Source organism: Condylura cristata, unplaced genomic scaffold (genome assembly GCF_000260355.1).
Source record: "Condylura cristata isolate star-nosed mole 26May11 unplaced genomic scaffold, ConCri1.0 scaffold00020, whole genome shotgun sequence".
NCBI classification, from domain to species: Eukaryota; Metazoa; Chordata; class Mammalia; order Eulipotyphla; family Talpidae; genus Condylura; species Condylura cristata.
The window spans coordinates 26,574,281-26,587,414 of NW_004567121.1; the positions used below are offsets into that span (position 1 = coordinate 26,574,281).

Here is a 13,134-nt window from a genome sequence, read left to right on the forward strand (position 1 = left end):
CCTCCGCATCTCTGGCCTGTACCCCAGTTCTGTACGAATAAATAAATCTTTTAAAACTCTCCACACCAGTTCTTAGGCACAGTGCCGCCTGCTTTGGCCAGTCTGAGGGTGGTGTGGGACTCGCCCATCCTGCAGATGGCCCTGCAGGCGGTGAGGTCTTAACCTGGCAGCCTCACCTGGCAGCCTATGGATACGTGCTCCTTGGTGCTGACAATACATGCTGGCAGAGCATTTCCAAGGGGTACAGGCCCCCGAACTGGTACTTCCAAGAGGTACCAGGCTGCTCCACCTGGTGCCTCTACATTGAGCACGAGCAGGGGGTGCTCTGAAGCTCACTCATGAAAGAGACTGAGCACTTAAATAAACATGATGCCTCTTCATCTTCCCGTTACACATGACTCTCACTTTAATAAGTCTCAAAATATATGGCTCCTTTTTACATGCATACACAAACACTTTTAAACATAAATACCAAAGTCAGACAATCGAATGGGTAGGTAATTTCCAGAAACCAAGAGCATGGAAGAAAAGGCCAGTCACTAGATTTTACAGGTGAACGCCGCAAATCCTTCTCTGGACACTCAACTTGACTTATTATCCCAAATATGCCATGTCACAGGCCACAAACTCTTCCCTCGGGATTCTGGAGTAGTCAATAGCCATACTTGTCATTAAGATGGGTTCTGCCATCACCACTTTGGCCTAGATCAGAGTACGTAAAAAAAAGAAGAGACATTTACTTTTCCAAAGTCAGGAGGGGAAAGACACCCAGATAAAAATGGGCCAAAAGTTTAACAGATAAAGAGATTTTTGTCTATGACAGAAAGTTTACTTTTTCCTTACAATTCCACTTACCTTTTTGCTTACTTTTCACTTCTACCCTAATATTTATTAGCAGATAAAATGCAAACATTTCTAGTAACAGAGTTTCTGTCAAGTAAGAAATATATTGAAAACCGAGTCTGTAGAAAGCCAGTCTGTGAGGAGCATGAGGGAACTAAGCGCCGCGACACTGGCCACTGAGGCGCGTGAGCCCAAGCTGGTTCGCCTCGAGGGGGAAAACCTGGTAGCTGAGGCGTAGCCAGATGATTTTTGTTGTTTTAAAAAAAATGTAAAATATGCACAAAAGAGAAAAATATAGCAAACCTCTATGTAACCATCATCCAGTTTTATAATTATCAGTATGTAGCGAGGGCTGCTTTACTGATCACCCCAACCTATGTTCCCCTGTCTCCCAGCACTGAAGACAAATCCCAGACAACATTTCATCTGTGAACACTGCACATATATTCCAGTAGGATAAGGCTGTTTTCTGAAAAGCATCATTTATGCCTTTAAAAAGTTATCAATTACGGGCCCTCCCTGGTGTCGCAGCGGGTTAAAGCACTGCACTGAGAAGCTAAGGCCACTTCCGCATGAGTTCGATCCCCGCCTGCTCCGGAGGTGACGACATGGCGTGGCAGACCTCTCCTGACCCGCCCGCTGCTCCCCTCAGCAGTGTACTTCTTCGATCTGCCTGTTCTGCTCCCCACTCTGTCTCTGGTGAAGTCTCTCACTGCCCCTGAGCCTCTGGCCTGTACCCCAGTTCTGTATGTACAAATAAATAAATCTTTAAAAAAAAAAACAAAAGTTATCAATTACTTCTTAGTATCATCAAACACAGCCAGTACTCCATATTATCTGCTTTATAATTTTTTTGAACAGTTGTTTGTTTGAATAAGGATCTGCATAACAATCACAAATTATGTTTAGCTGATATGTCCTTTAGATATTTTATCTACCTACACCCCAGAATGGAGACTGTACACTCTTATAACTTTTTAACTCTGAATCTTAAATATATATTATCTATTCTAAAATATATAAATAAACCTTAAAGAAGGTAAAAACAACCTACCTTCAGGTGGAACCCACACGCAGTAGTCCGGGTCATCTTCTGGATATTTGGAGGAAAGTGTTGGTGGAAACTGCACAGAGATCAGTAATTTTAATCAAAAGAATTTTAACTCTAGCAATATTGTCCCCATGCTGTCAGCAAGCAAAACTAAAAGAGAACAGTTCTGTTGGTGATCCTAACAAAAGTCACCTATTGGGGAACATTCTATCCTCAGTCATTGATTAGCTGATGTTTTTCAGTCAGTGAAAGTGATATGCTTGAAGAGAGGCAATAATAACACGGTATAATTCAAAATATATGACTCCCCTTTTTCACCAGGAAAATTTGCCATAGATCCTGGTGTAGAGTTAGCCCAGCAAGCCTGACTATTAACCTTTAAAAGGCCTGTTAGCAGGGTTGGCCTTGGCTGGCCTCTGGAATTTAGATTTGGGGAGGGTCTCACTACCCTAACTCAACAAGCCGAAATCCTAAAAACAGTATGGTTCAGGCTAAACAGTTACTTCTTTCTGGGAGAACAGAATTTTGGGATGTGCCAGGCAGGAGATGCCCCAATAAAAATCCCGGGCACTGAGTCACTACTGAGTTACCCTGGTTAACAACATTTTACAAATTGTCATAACTTATTCCTGGGGACTCAAGCATGCCTGACATGACGCCACTGAGAAAGACACTTGGACGCTGATGCCGGACTTCCCTGCACGTCACCCCAGTTACTTGTTTCCTCTGCTGACTGTGCTTGGTTCCCTGTCAGCGTAGTAAATCACAGCTCTGAGCACGACCACACACCTAGGAGTCCTCTGAGACCTCCTAGGAATTACCAGTTTGAGGGTGGTTGTAGGGCCTCCTGACACAACCTAGTAGTCCCACTTCTGGGAACTGACTGTATCCATACAAAATTACAAGTGCACAAGGTTATTCATTACAGCACTATTATAATAAAAGGCTAGAAACAACTATGAAAACTGGTTAAATACATCCACATAGTAGGAAGTTCTTGGTGTACTTTACAGTAATTTCCACGATAGGTAAAAAAAAATCAAGATATACTGGCCTGGTGCTGCAGCGGGTTAAAGCACAGTACTGAGAAGCTAAAGCCACTTCTGCATGAGTTTGATCCCCACCCACCCCAGAGGTGACCACATGGTGTGGCAGACCTCTCCTGACCTGCCCGCTGCTCCCCTCAGCAGTGTACTTCGTTGATCTGCCTGTTCTGCTCCCCACTCTGTTTCTGGTGAAGCCTCTCAATGCCCCTGAGCCTCTGGCCTGTACTCCAATTCTGTATGCACAAATAAATCTTTAAAAAAAAAATCAAGATATAGAATGTAATACTTTACATCCACTCTTTTGCATAATAAAAAAGAAAAGAATGTATTATTCAGGGCCCTCCCTGGTGGCACAACAGGTTAAAACACCAGGAAGCTCTCCACAGCTACTGCAGCATGAGTTCGACCCCCAAAACCCCAGCCAGGGAGCTGACCCACATGGCACTGCAGGCCTCTCCTGTCTTCACCCACTGCTCCCCTTTCACAGTGTATGTCAATAAATCTACCTGTTCTGCTCCCTACTCTGGTGAATCCTCCCACCACCCCCACACCCTCACACCCCCACACACCTCTGGCCTACACTCCAGTTCTTCTATGCAAAAAATATTAAATAAAAACAATGTAAATTATTAAGAGGTACATAAACAGTTATACAGAAAAAGATTATAGAGACAAATTATACAGAGACAATAATTTTAAAACCTAAAATTTAAAAATAAAAAGAACTTAGACTTCCAGAAGAGAGAGTCTGAGACAGTTGGGAACTCTACAGATTCACTCTTCTGAACATGGTTAATAATTTGGGGAGTCAATCATTTTACTTCAAAAGAAGGCAAGATTATGAATTACGTCTATAGTACTTACTTTGCCTGGATCAGTTTTCTTTTTCTTCAATTCATCTTTACTTTTCTCACATTCATTCTTTGATGCTACTTTAAGAAAAAGATTTCAAAGTAAGTAAAATAAGGAAAAATCCTTTCTAAGAGAATGTTATAATGACTGAAGAAAACATGTCAGAAACAGGGCCCTCCCTGGTGGAGCAATAGTTTAAAATGCAGCACTGCAAGCTGGCCACAGCCACTTCAGTCAAGTTCGATCCACACCCCAGAGGTGACCCACATGGTGCTGCAGACCTCACCTGGCTCACTCGCTGCTCCCCTGAGCAGTGTACTTTGTGAACCTGCCTGCTCTGCTCCCTACTCTGTCTTTGGTGAATCCCCTCACCACCCCTACACCTCTGACCTGTACCCCAATTCTATAAGCATAAATAAATCTCTCTAAAAAAAAAAACACAACAGAGACAATCCAATTCTCAAAAACTCTTTCAACACTGTAAATAGTACAAGAGAGAGAATGTTCCCTCCATTAATAATCTAGTTCTCAAATTCTAAGGCTGTTCTGCAAGACTTAATAGAATCATACCATCTGAGAAGGTAAAGAAAAATGGGGTTGATTTACTATTCTACAGTAACCATCACAAGTAAAAGCAGTTTAAAAACACACAGAAAAAAGCAATCCTTTTAGTAGATCAGCTTTTCAACCAACTTCTTTCAATAACCGGGAACCACTCCCATGAGAGACACAAATTTCACTCAGGGAAATATAAAACCCTGGAGGCCCATGCACAGCCAGAGGGAAGCATGAAGTTACTGGGTGCTTTGCGGGTCAGGGAGCAGAAACCCCAGGAGGCAGAAGAGGACAAAAGACAGGCATGAGACAGCGCCAAGCATAGCGCTCTTATACAGTGGCCCCACAGCCAGGTCTGTTTCCTTGGGTGACCACAGTTTGAAAACGTAATGTACAGTAAGATATTCTGAGAGAGAATACATTCACATAACTTTTATTACATTATGGTTATGATGGTTCTATTTTATTAGTTGTTATTATTCTCCTCCTGTGCCTAATTATAAATTAACCACAGGTATGTATGTATGTACGGGAAAAACATCAATATACAGCACCCGATGTATCTGTGGTTCCCGGTATCCACTGGGGGTCTTGAAGCATCTTCCCCACGGACAAAAGGGGATGGCTGCCATCAGCCCTGTCCGGGTCCTGCAGCAGCAAGTGTCTGGAAGGCCACCCTTGCTCTGTGCCCCCCAGGGCAGCTGCGGTGCTCCTCTGTGACACCGGCTGGCCGCCCGCGCAGCAATGGAGCGGGCTATCCTACTTGCCTGAGGGCGCCTCACGGGAGGCAGCTGTCCTGATCTCCTCATAATCGTTATCCCGATCCACGTGGCTGCAGTGAGACATGTTTTCTATAAAATGCAGTACCAAAGCATATTGTTACTTAATTTGTGGTGGTGAGCCAAGAAAATACAAACAAAAGCAAGACAAGCTAAGTACATACATAATCATTCAATTTTGTTATCAATAGTTTCAACTAACTTTAATTAGGTTTTCTATAAATGAACTTTCAAATGTCTAACAGAACCACCTTTTTTAATAAATATTTTCCCCCCAAGATTTATTTATTTATGTATACAGAACTGGGGTACAGGCCAGAGATGCAGAGGGTGAGAGGATTCACCAGGAACAGAGTGGGGAGCAGAGCAGGCAGACGGACTGAAATACACTGCTGAGGGGAGCAGCGGGCGGGCCAGGAGAGGTCTGCCACGCCATGTGGATCTCCTCCGGGGCAGGCGGGGATTGAACTCATGTGGAAGTGGCTTTAGCTTCTTAGTGCAGTGCTTTAACCCGCTGCGCCACCAGGGAGGGCCAAATAGATCTTTTTAAAAAAGGTACTTTGACTTAGAAATTATAGTCTAAATTTAATTTTTAGATTATTTCTAAAAACAATAAGGAATAAGAAATAAGATTTATTATATTTAAGTATGCTCAAAATATCAAAATTTAACAAATAACTAACATGTTTAAGGATAACACTGATTAAAAAAATTATAGCATATTCATGTGACAGACCATTATGTCCCTTATTAAATCTACATTTTAAAACTCTTATAGAGTTTTAGATTAGCTATAGATTATAGATTAGTTATAGATTATAAAACAGCACATGTACTTATGATGTCAATGTTATAAACATGTATATATACACACACATACCTAAGTATAGGAAAAAATAAAGGCCTGAAGTGATCTCTAATCAGCTACAGATTTACTAATTATAATCTGAAATTTTTTAAAAAAGATTTATTTATTTATGCATATAGAACTGGGGTGCAAGCCAAAGGTGCAGGATTGGTGAAAGGATTCACCACAGATAGTGTGGGGAACAGAGCAGGCAGATCAACGAAGTACACTGGTGAGAGGAGCAGCGGGTGAGACAGGAGAGGTCTGCCGTGCCATGTGGGTCAATTCCCTGACTGGGGATCGAACTCGTACTGAAGCACTGCAGCTAGCTTCATGGTGCTGTGCTTTAACCCGTTGTGCTGCCAGGGAGGGCCCTATAATCTGAATTTTTAAATCAGCTCTTTTCATACAAACCTATTTACTTTGGTAACTTAAACAAAAAAATTACAACATTTATTGCCCCCCATTTCCAGCTGAACCAGTTATGTATCCTTGCAACATATGAATCAAAGACCAGACTCACAAGAACGATTGCACAAGTACCTTTTTTGTGTGTGTGAAGGCCAAACACTGGCCAGTAAGTTACTAAAGGAGCTACAAACACAAAAGATACACCTCTCACTGATGAGAAAACAGTAACTTTTCTGCCTCTCAAGCAACTGAAGGTGGTTCCAGAGAAGGCCTACTGCAGCAGGCCTGGCGTCTTTAGGTAGACAAGCCTGATTTGTTTTGGAAGTAGACTTGCACAAATTCCCACACAAATTCAATGTTAGTTTTCACTGTGTTTCCTCAAGCCCTAAATTTTCTGTGTGAGCTTAATCTTGCCAAGCTGCTCTGGCCAACCTGTGGGAAATTAATCCCTGCTGGTGACAAAGGACAAGACAATACTAAAAGATTAAGAGTGATCTCTAGGGGTGGGATTGTGAGAAATTTTTCTTCTTGGGATTTATGAATATACTCCTTATACAATCAGGGGGAAAAAGTTTACAACCAGTCAATTCCTCTTTCATTAAATCTTCGCTAGCACTATGTACTGGGTTCTCCTTTAAGCACCAAGAACAAAAAGATGCACACACAGATGCTCCTGCAGAGGTTAGTCCAGGTGTGCAGTTATGCTGTTAGGAGTGAGGAAAAATGAGTATGGGGAGGTTGACTCTGAGACTACTCGGTCAGGCCCCTCACCTACCCTCACCCGCCACTCTCCTGCACAGCAGCTGTGGTATCAGATTCCGTAGCTTTCCCATTTCTGTAATTCTGAAGCATACTGGAAACATCTGCCCTCATTTGCAATGAGGATAAGTAATGACTGGCAGTCTAAGAAAGTATGTTTCCAGAGTCCACTGTCTCACAGATACAATCAAAATGTATATGTAAGAATGAACTTTACTTTCTCAAATCTATTAACAATCAATGCAATTGCCTCGTTGAACAGCGCAGGAAGGGAAAGAAGGTCTTACCATGGCTTTGTGTTTCTTTAGTGCTTGTGAGGTCTGTGGGAGGACCTGTTTCCTGCACTGCTTCTTCTGGGCCTGTCTCCTGCTGTAGCCTGCTGCTTCCAGCCTCCGTTCTCTTCTTTTCATGTTCCTCCTTTTCCTTCTCTTCCTCCTCTTCCTCTTCCTCCTCCTCCTCCTCTACTTCAGGACCATCCTTCATTCTCATTAATGCTGGAGGGAGTTCTGGTCGCTTGGGGGGTAACTTCTATAAGGGAGGCAAAAGCATGAATGAGGTAAATTCAATACACGGAATGTCTAGCTGCTCTTAGCTGGAAAATCTGCAGAAGCTTGCTAGAGGTAGGACTTCACATGAAATTGTACCCATCTATGAGCCCTTAATACGCATCTTCATTAGTGTGTACGATCAAAAGAACATTAAGTGTGAAATCCTGAAACAGCCTGTGAGGCTGGACTCACTCACTCCAGGTGTCAGCTGCAGAAACTCCCCTATTACCTCTAACATGCAGACGCACTCGGAACATGCAGCTGGGCGTCAAACTCTGCACAGGAAAGCAGCTCACTCCTACTCAAGGTGCTATGGGCTGAACTGTGTCCTGCCGTCCCCCGCCCCCCAAATTCACATGTTGAAGTCCCAGTCCTCAAAATGTATTTAGCAACAACTTAAGGTGATGATCTTAAAACGAAGCTGTGAGGGGAGGGCCCTAATCCAGTATAACTGGGGTGCTTGTAAAAAGAGAGACCAGGGTACAAATGCACACAGGGGGAACCCTGTGAAGAGGAAGGAAGAGGGCAGTGACCTGCAAGCCAAGAGGAGACCTCCGAGGAAACCAACCTGCATCTTGGAGCACTAGCCCCAGAACTGTGAGAAAACAGACTTCTGTCCTTCAGCTACCCAGTCTGTGGTATTTTTTTTACAGTAGCTCTAGCAAACAGATATATAAAGTTCAGTGCTTAGGGGTGATAAAAACCTTTTGTAAGTTGTATCTATGAATAGAAATACATAAAAAGTGAAAACATACATCGTGAGGGAACTAGAGGATAGCAGAGTGATCACAAAAAGGATAGCAGAGAGATCACAAAACTCAAGAGACAGAAGACCTGGGTGTGTTTGCCAGTTGAATTACTTCATGAGGGTGTGATCTTATGTTTGACCTCGCTGACCCAACTGCCTCACCTAGGAGAGGGAATAATTCCCATGTTATGACGGTGCTGGGCGGATTAAGTGAAGGGATGGAAACCCCAGTGCAGAACCAGATGCACAGACTACACTACTAACAAATGCTAGGAGACTCTGAATGTAACATCTCCCCACCAGAAAGAGCACTTGATGCAGGAGACCCTGGCTAGAATGCAACATTCACCACAAATTAATAAGCTGGATTCTATGTATAAATCAGTCACATGCAAAATGACTAATAAGAATTAATGTGCCAATTCTTGATAATCTTAAACTGAAGAGAAAAATACAAGGACCAAGTCCTAGGTCATACCACGCCCACAGCCCTACCCCATGTTACTATGGAATGAGACACTGGCGCTTTCACGAAAACAGAGAGCAACATGCTCAGGATAACTCAGGAACTAACAGTTCACACCCTGACCCACAACTTACCCCTACTGTTCCAGTTTTCAATTTGAATTTGCTTCCACCTTTCATAGCACCAAACAGAGGCAACGTAAGTTTCTTGGCTTTATTTTCTGTATCTGTAGTCTGACTTTCAGTCCTAGGAAGACAGAACGATTATACACATCTGTCCCAATAAGGGCATATCTGAGCACCAGCAAGGAGGAGGCATTCACCAGGAGAGTCTGAATGGCCAGTGACACTGCTGACTGTCACAGACACCGACCACTAAGGGCAAGATGAGGCAGCTACCTTTGTCTAGCAATTTACAGCCAGTCACATGACCTCACATTCATAAAATGGCACACACAGTACAAAGGTCACTGGCAGAGGAGAATATATAAGCATGGCTTCCCGCACTAAGTGGCAAGAGAGGGTGCACGGCATAAAACCCAATTTTCCACCAACAACCTCTGATGAGGGCTCACAGCCCTTATCTGGACGCCACTCTCACAATATACAACAACCTGAGCACGTAAGTTTAAAAAACAAGAAGTGTGTGTAAGGGGCAGGAGGCAGGGGCAGGAAACCTGGTGTCATGACAAAGACAGTGAGAGAGCCTACGACTGACGAGCTTATCAACATTCTCACTGGCTGGAGATAGTGACCAAAGCTAGTAAGCCCAGGAGGGCAAAGTGGAGGGAGAGCAAAAAGACTGTAAAAATCAGAAAGGGGGGAAGGAGGTGTTTAGGGGTAGGTAGGGTGGGCGCAGGGTAGAACAGAGCAAAAGCAAAGGGCTGGCAACTGAGTTGCAAGACAAGCAGAGGTAACAATGCCGAGCTGGCAGGAAGACAGGGGAGGAAGACCCTGGTCGTTCACACTGCCCACAGGGCAGCCCGACATTCTGGAACAGAGAAAAAGCACTGGCACTTCTGATGCACAGTGGCCAACAGAAAGCTGATGCCCTCCTTTTATCTGTCTCCTCTCGGTGGGGCTCTTGGGCCAAGCTTCACTCCGCCCTCTACCATGCCTTGCCAAGGCCACCTGACTGCCTGACCTAAAGGGCCCTGTGCCACACAAGTGCCCTCCTCAGCCTTTCCCCACAGGGAAGCTGTGGCATAAAAATACCAAGATAAGAGGAACATAGATCTTTTTAACTCCATTAAACAGTTGGCTGACCTGGAGAAGGAGTAAGACCATCCCAAAGGAGATGAAGGCAGAAGATGGGATCAAAACCAAGGGCTACCTGGTGGGTGTCAATGAGGTCAGTTAGGAGGAACATCTGGAAGGTAATCTCACGTGGGAAGAAGACAGACAGTACATGGTATCTGTAGGCCTTCTGTTCTGTGCTTTAAACAGTTTCTTATGTTCTACCTCTATCCCTATGATTATTATCTAAGAAGATAACAGTATAAATCTTTATCTCTGCTCACAAGCCTATATAAAATTCCAAGTGTAAGAGCGACCTTCCACTCTGCAGAGATCAAAAGAAAACTCTGTAACTGAGATTGAAAGACTCGAGACACTGTCTTCTCATATAGAACTCCCAAAGGCAAGACCAGACTCAAATAAATTAGCAGGCAAGCCTTTTCATGTTGTGAAACTCTACAACTATATAAAAAAAAAAAAGTCATTCGATTTCAGGCACCATAAACATGACAAAACTAATTCTGGCCACTCACACTCTAGAGCATGCTCTGTCCCACGCTGTATGTCCACTGTGTCTGGGGAAGGGCCTCTCAGCCTGACCAAGGGTCTCACTCAATAAACAAATGAAACTCACAAAGCTCACAAGCTTTGCCCTGTGAGACCTATAAAAGCCTTACGACAGTGTTCCTTCTATCGAAAGATTTTAGAGTGCTCGCAGTTTCTACAGTGTATATTTATATGTTTGTAAAAATAAATAAATTCTAAATATAAGACTGACTTACTTTTTTAGTTCTGGAATCTCTGCAGGCTTTACAATTTTTATCAACCCTTTCAGTCTCTGCTGTTCTTTCCTCAGTTCAAAAGTTCTCAGGTGAAGTTTCTTCCGGGACACGCCATCTAATGCACTCCCTGATTTCATTTCTGACATGAACGCGTCTAGGGAGTCCTGAGAGGATGACTCGGAGAGAGCTGCGTGCAAAAGGGATAATAAAAGTTCAGGAAGATGGCCACAAATATTTTAAAATCCAGCCAAAGTTTCAACAGAAAAGTCATTAACATAGAACAGGACAGAGGGCTTTACTGCGCTTAGGGATAAGGAAAGAGGCTGGCGTGGATGGGCTTCCTTCTCCTCATCTGTCTATACACACGTTAAGCCTAGTAGGGGTGCTGCACACGGGAGATGCCCTAAAACCACATTTTCACAAATCATGACTTACCCTGGCTCGAGGATCGGAGCCTCTCAGCGATTTCAGAGAGTTCCCTTTCAGCATCATTTAACTTTGCAACCTGTAACACTCAAATTAACAGAGTCAGTAGATGTTTTCTTCTTTCAAAATAAGGTAGTTTTCTTTCTCTTGCTCTTATTTACACCATTGTTATAAACTTTAAGAGGATTAATTAATTAATTTAAAAGTCCTGTTAAGTCTATGCCTCATGGAGTTACCATTTCCCATTGATTTGATTCTCATGTAATCAATTTTGAACTAAAGAACTCAGAATGAATGAATGAACAGAACTCTTACTCAAAAATGCTCAAAGCATTTGTTTTCACCAGTGAATCAAGTGGACAGATGTTGGTCATGTTTTAAACTCTGAGTACTACTGAGCATACAGAAAACACCAGTCATCTTATGATAATTTCATGAAGGGTATACTGTTTATATACTATTATCAAACTACACATTAGAAAATTCCTTTCATGATTACTGACCATCAGAAACCTAATGTCAATTTCACCTCAGAAAGCCCCAATTTGGAATTTCTACCTTTCTCTCGGGGGCAAAGTTAACATCGTATTTAAGGAACACTCACTATTGAGCTGGTATTGAGTCAATACCAGCTAGAAGCAGACAGCCTCCAGTAAGCCAAACCTTCCCCCATAACCTGGTAAGACTTGTCTGTTATCAAATTTATAGATCACAAATTGGTACCAGATTTCAATGCTACTGTTACAAAAACTGTAACTATAAGACATTTAAATAACACATAATTTTATTCAAAAAATTAAACAGTCCTTCCCTGGTGGCACAACGGGTTAGGACACAGCACAGCCACTTGAGTATGCGTTCGATTCCCACCCGGAGGTGACCACATGGCGCGGCAGACCTCTCCGGACCCTCCCACTGCTCCCCTCAGCAGTGTACTTCGTCGATCTGCCTGTTCTGCTCCCTGCTCTGTCTCTGGTGAATCCTCTCACCCCCAACACCTCTGGCCTGTATCCGTTTTGTATGCATAAATAAATCTTTTAAAATTTTTAAATAAAAAATTAAAGAGCAACTACTTGTAAAAATAAAACTTGCCAATGACTCAAAGGTCTCAGGCTTCTCATCAATCTTCCCAGCCTTCTTCATGCGGTTCAGACGCTTTTTTTCAACCAGGCCAGTCCGATCCAGAAATGTGTCATCATCGCTGTCGTAAAAGTCTTCATCTTCCCAGTTCTTGGCTTTTCTTTTCCGAGATACTAGAGGTTAATAATTTAAATAATAATAAGTTTTAAAAAACAGAAAAAGAAAGGAGGCAAGCAGGCAAGCCTGTAGCAACCCCGATTACTGAAAGAAAGGGCCCCTAAGCTGCCAGACCACCACAGGACAAAGGGCTCAACCCCGAGGCGCCAGGCTCAGGAGTCTGCATGACTCCACTCCATGCAGAGACGGAGAGCAGAACAGTGGTTTCCAAGGGTTGAGGAGAACTAGGAGTTAGTATCTAACTGGGGACAGTTTCAGAATGAATTGATGAAAAAGTTCTGAGATTTACAGTAGTTATGGTTACACAAGGATGTATAGTATTTAATGCCACTGACCTGGATATTTAAAAGTGCTTAAAATGATAATTTTATATTATACATATTTCGTCACAATAAAAATTTAAAACAAAAGGCTAAGTGGTTTAATGAGTAAAAAGTTCTTAAAATCAATGAACAAAAAGGAAAATGGTAAAAGGTTTGTAGTAAAAGAAAATGTAGACTAATAAAAGCAGTTAAAAAAATGGTCATCA

General features: G+C 42.8%; 1 protein-coding gene across 3 annotated transcripts in view; it reads right to left on the reverse strand.

The window, feature by feature from the left end:
- Positions 1–387: 387 nt before the first annotated feature.
- Positions 388–13,134, reverse strand: part of SLC4A1AP (solute carrier family 4 (anion exchanger), member 1, adaptor protein) — a 19,859-nt gene continuing 7,112 nt past the window's right edge. The window contains exons 6-14 of one of the 3 annotated variants that reach the window (XM_004686339.2): positions 12,441–12,601; positions 11,358–11,427; positions 10,923–11,109; positions 9,040–9,151; positions 7,431–7,671; positions 5,115–5,198; positions 3,805–3,869; positions 1,898–1,967; positions 388–702 (exon numbers count right to left, since the gene is read on the reverse strand). In XM_004686339.2, the coding sequence (XP_004686396.1) occupies positions 653–702; positions 1,898–1,967; positions 3,805–3,869; positions 5,115–5,198; positions 7,431–7,671; positions 9,040–9,151; positions 10,923–11,109; positions 11,358–11,427; positions 12,441–12,601 (1,040 nt within the window). In that variant the 3' untranslated portion in view covers positions 388–652. Of the gene's footprint in view, positions 703–1,897; positions 1,968–3,804; positions 3,873–5,114; positions 5,199–7,430; positions 7,672–9,039; positions 9,152–10,922; positions 11,110–11,357; positions 11,428–12,440; positions 12,602–13,134 lie in introns of all 3 variants that reach the window. The other 2 variants (XM_012727638.1, XM_012727639.1) reach the window with 2 other exon arrangements.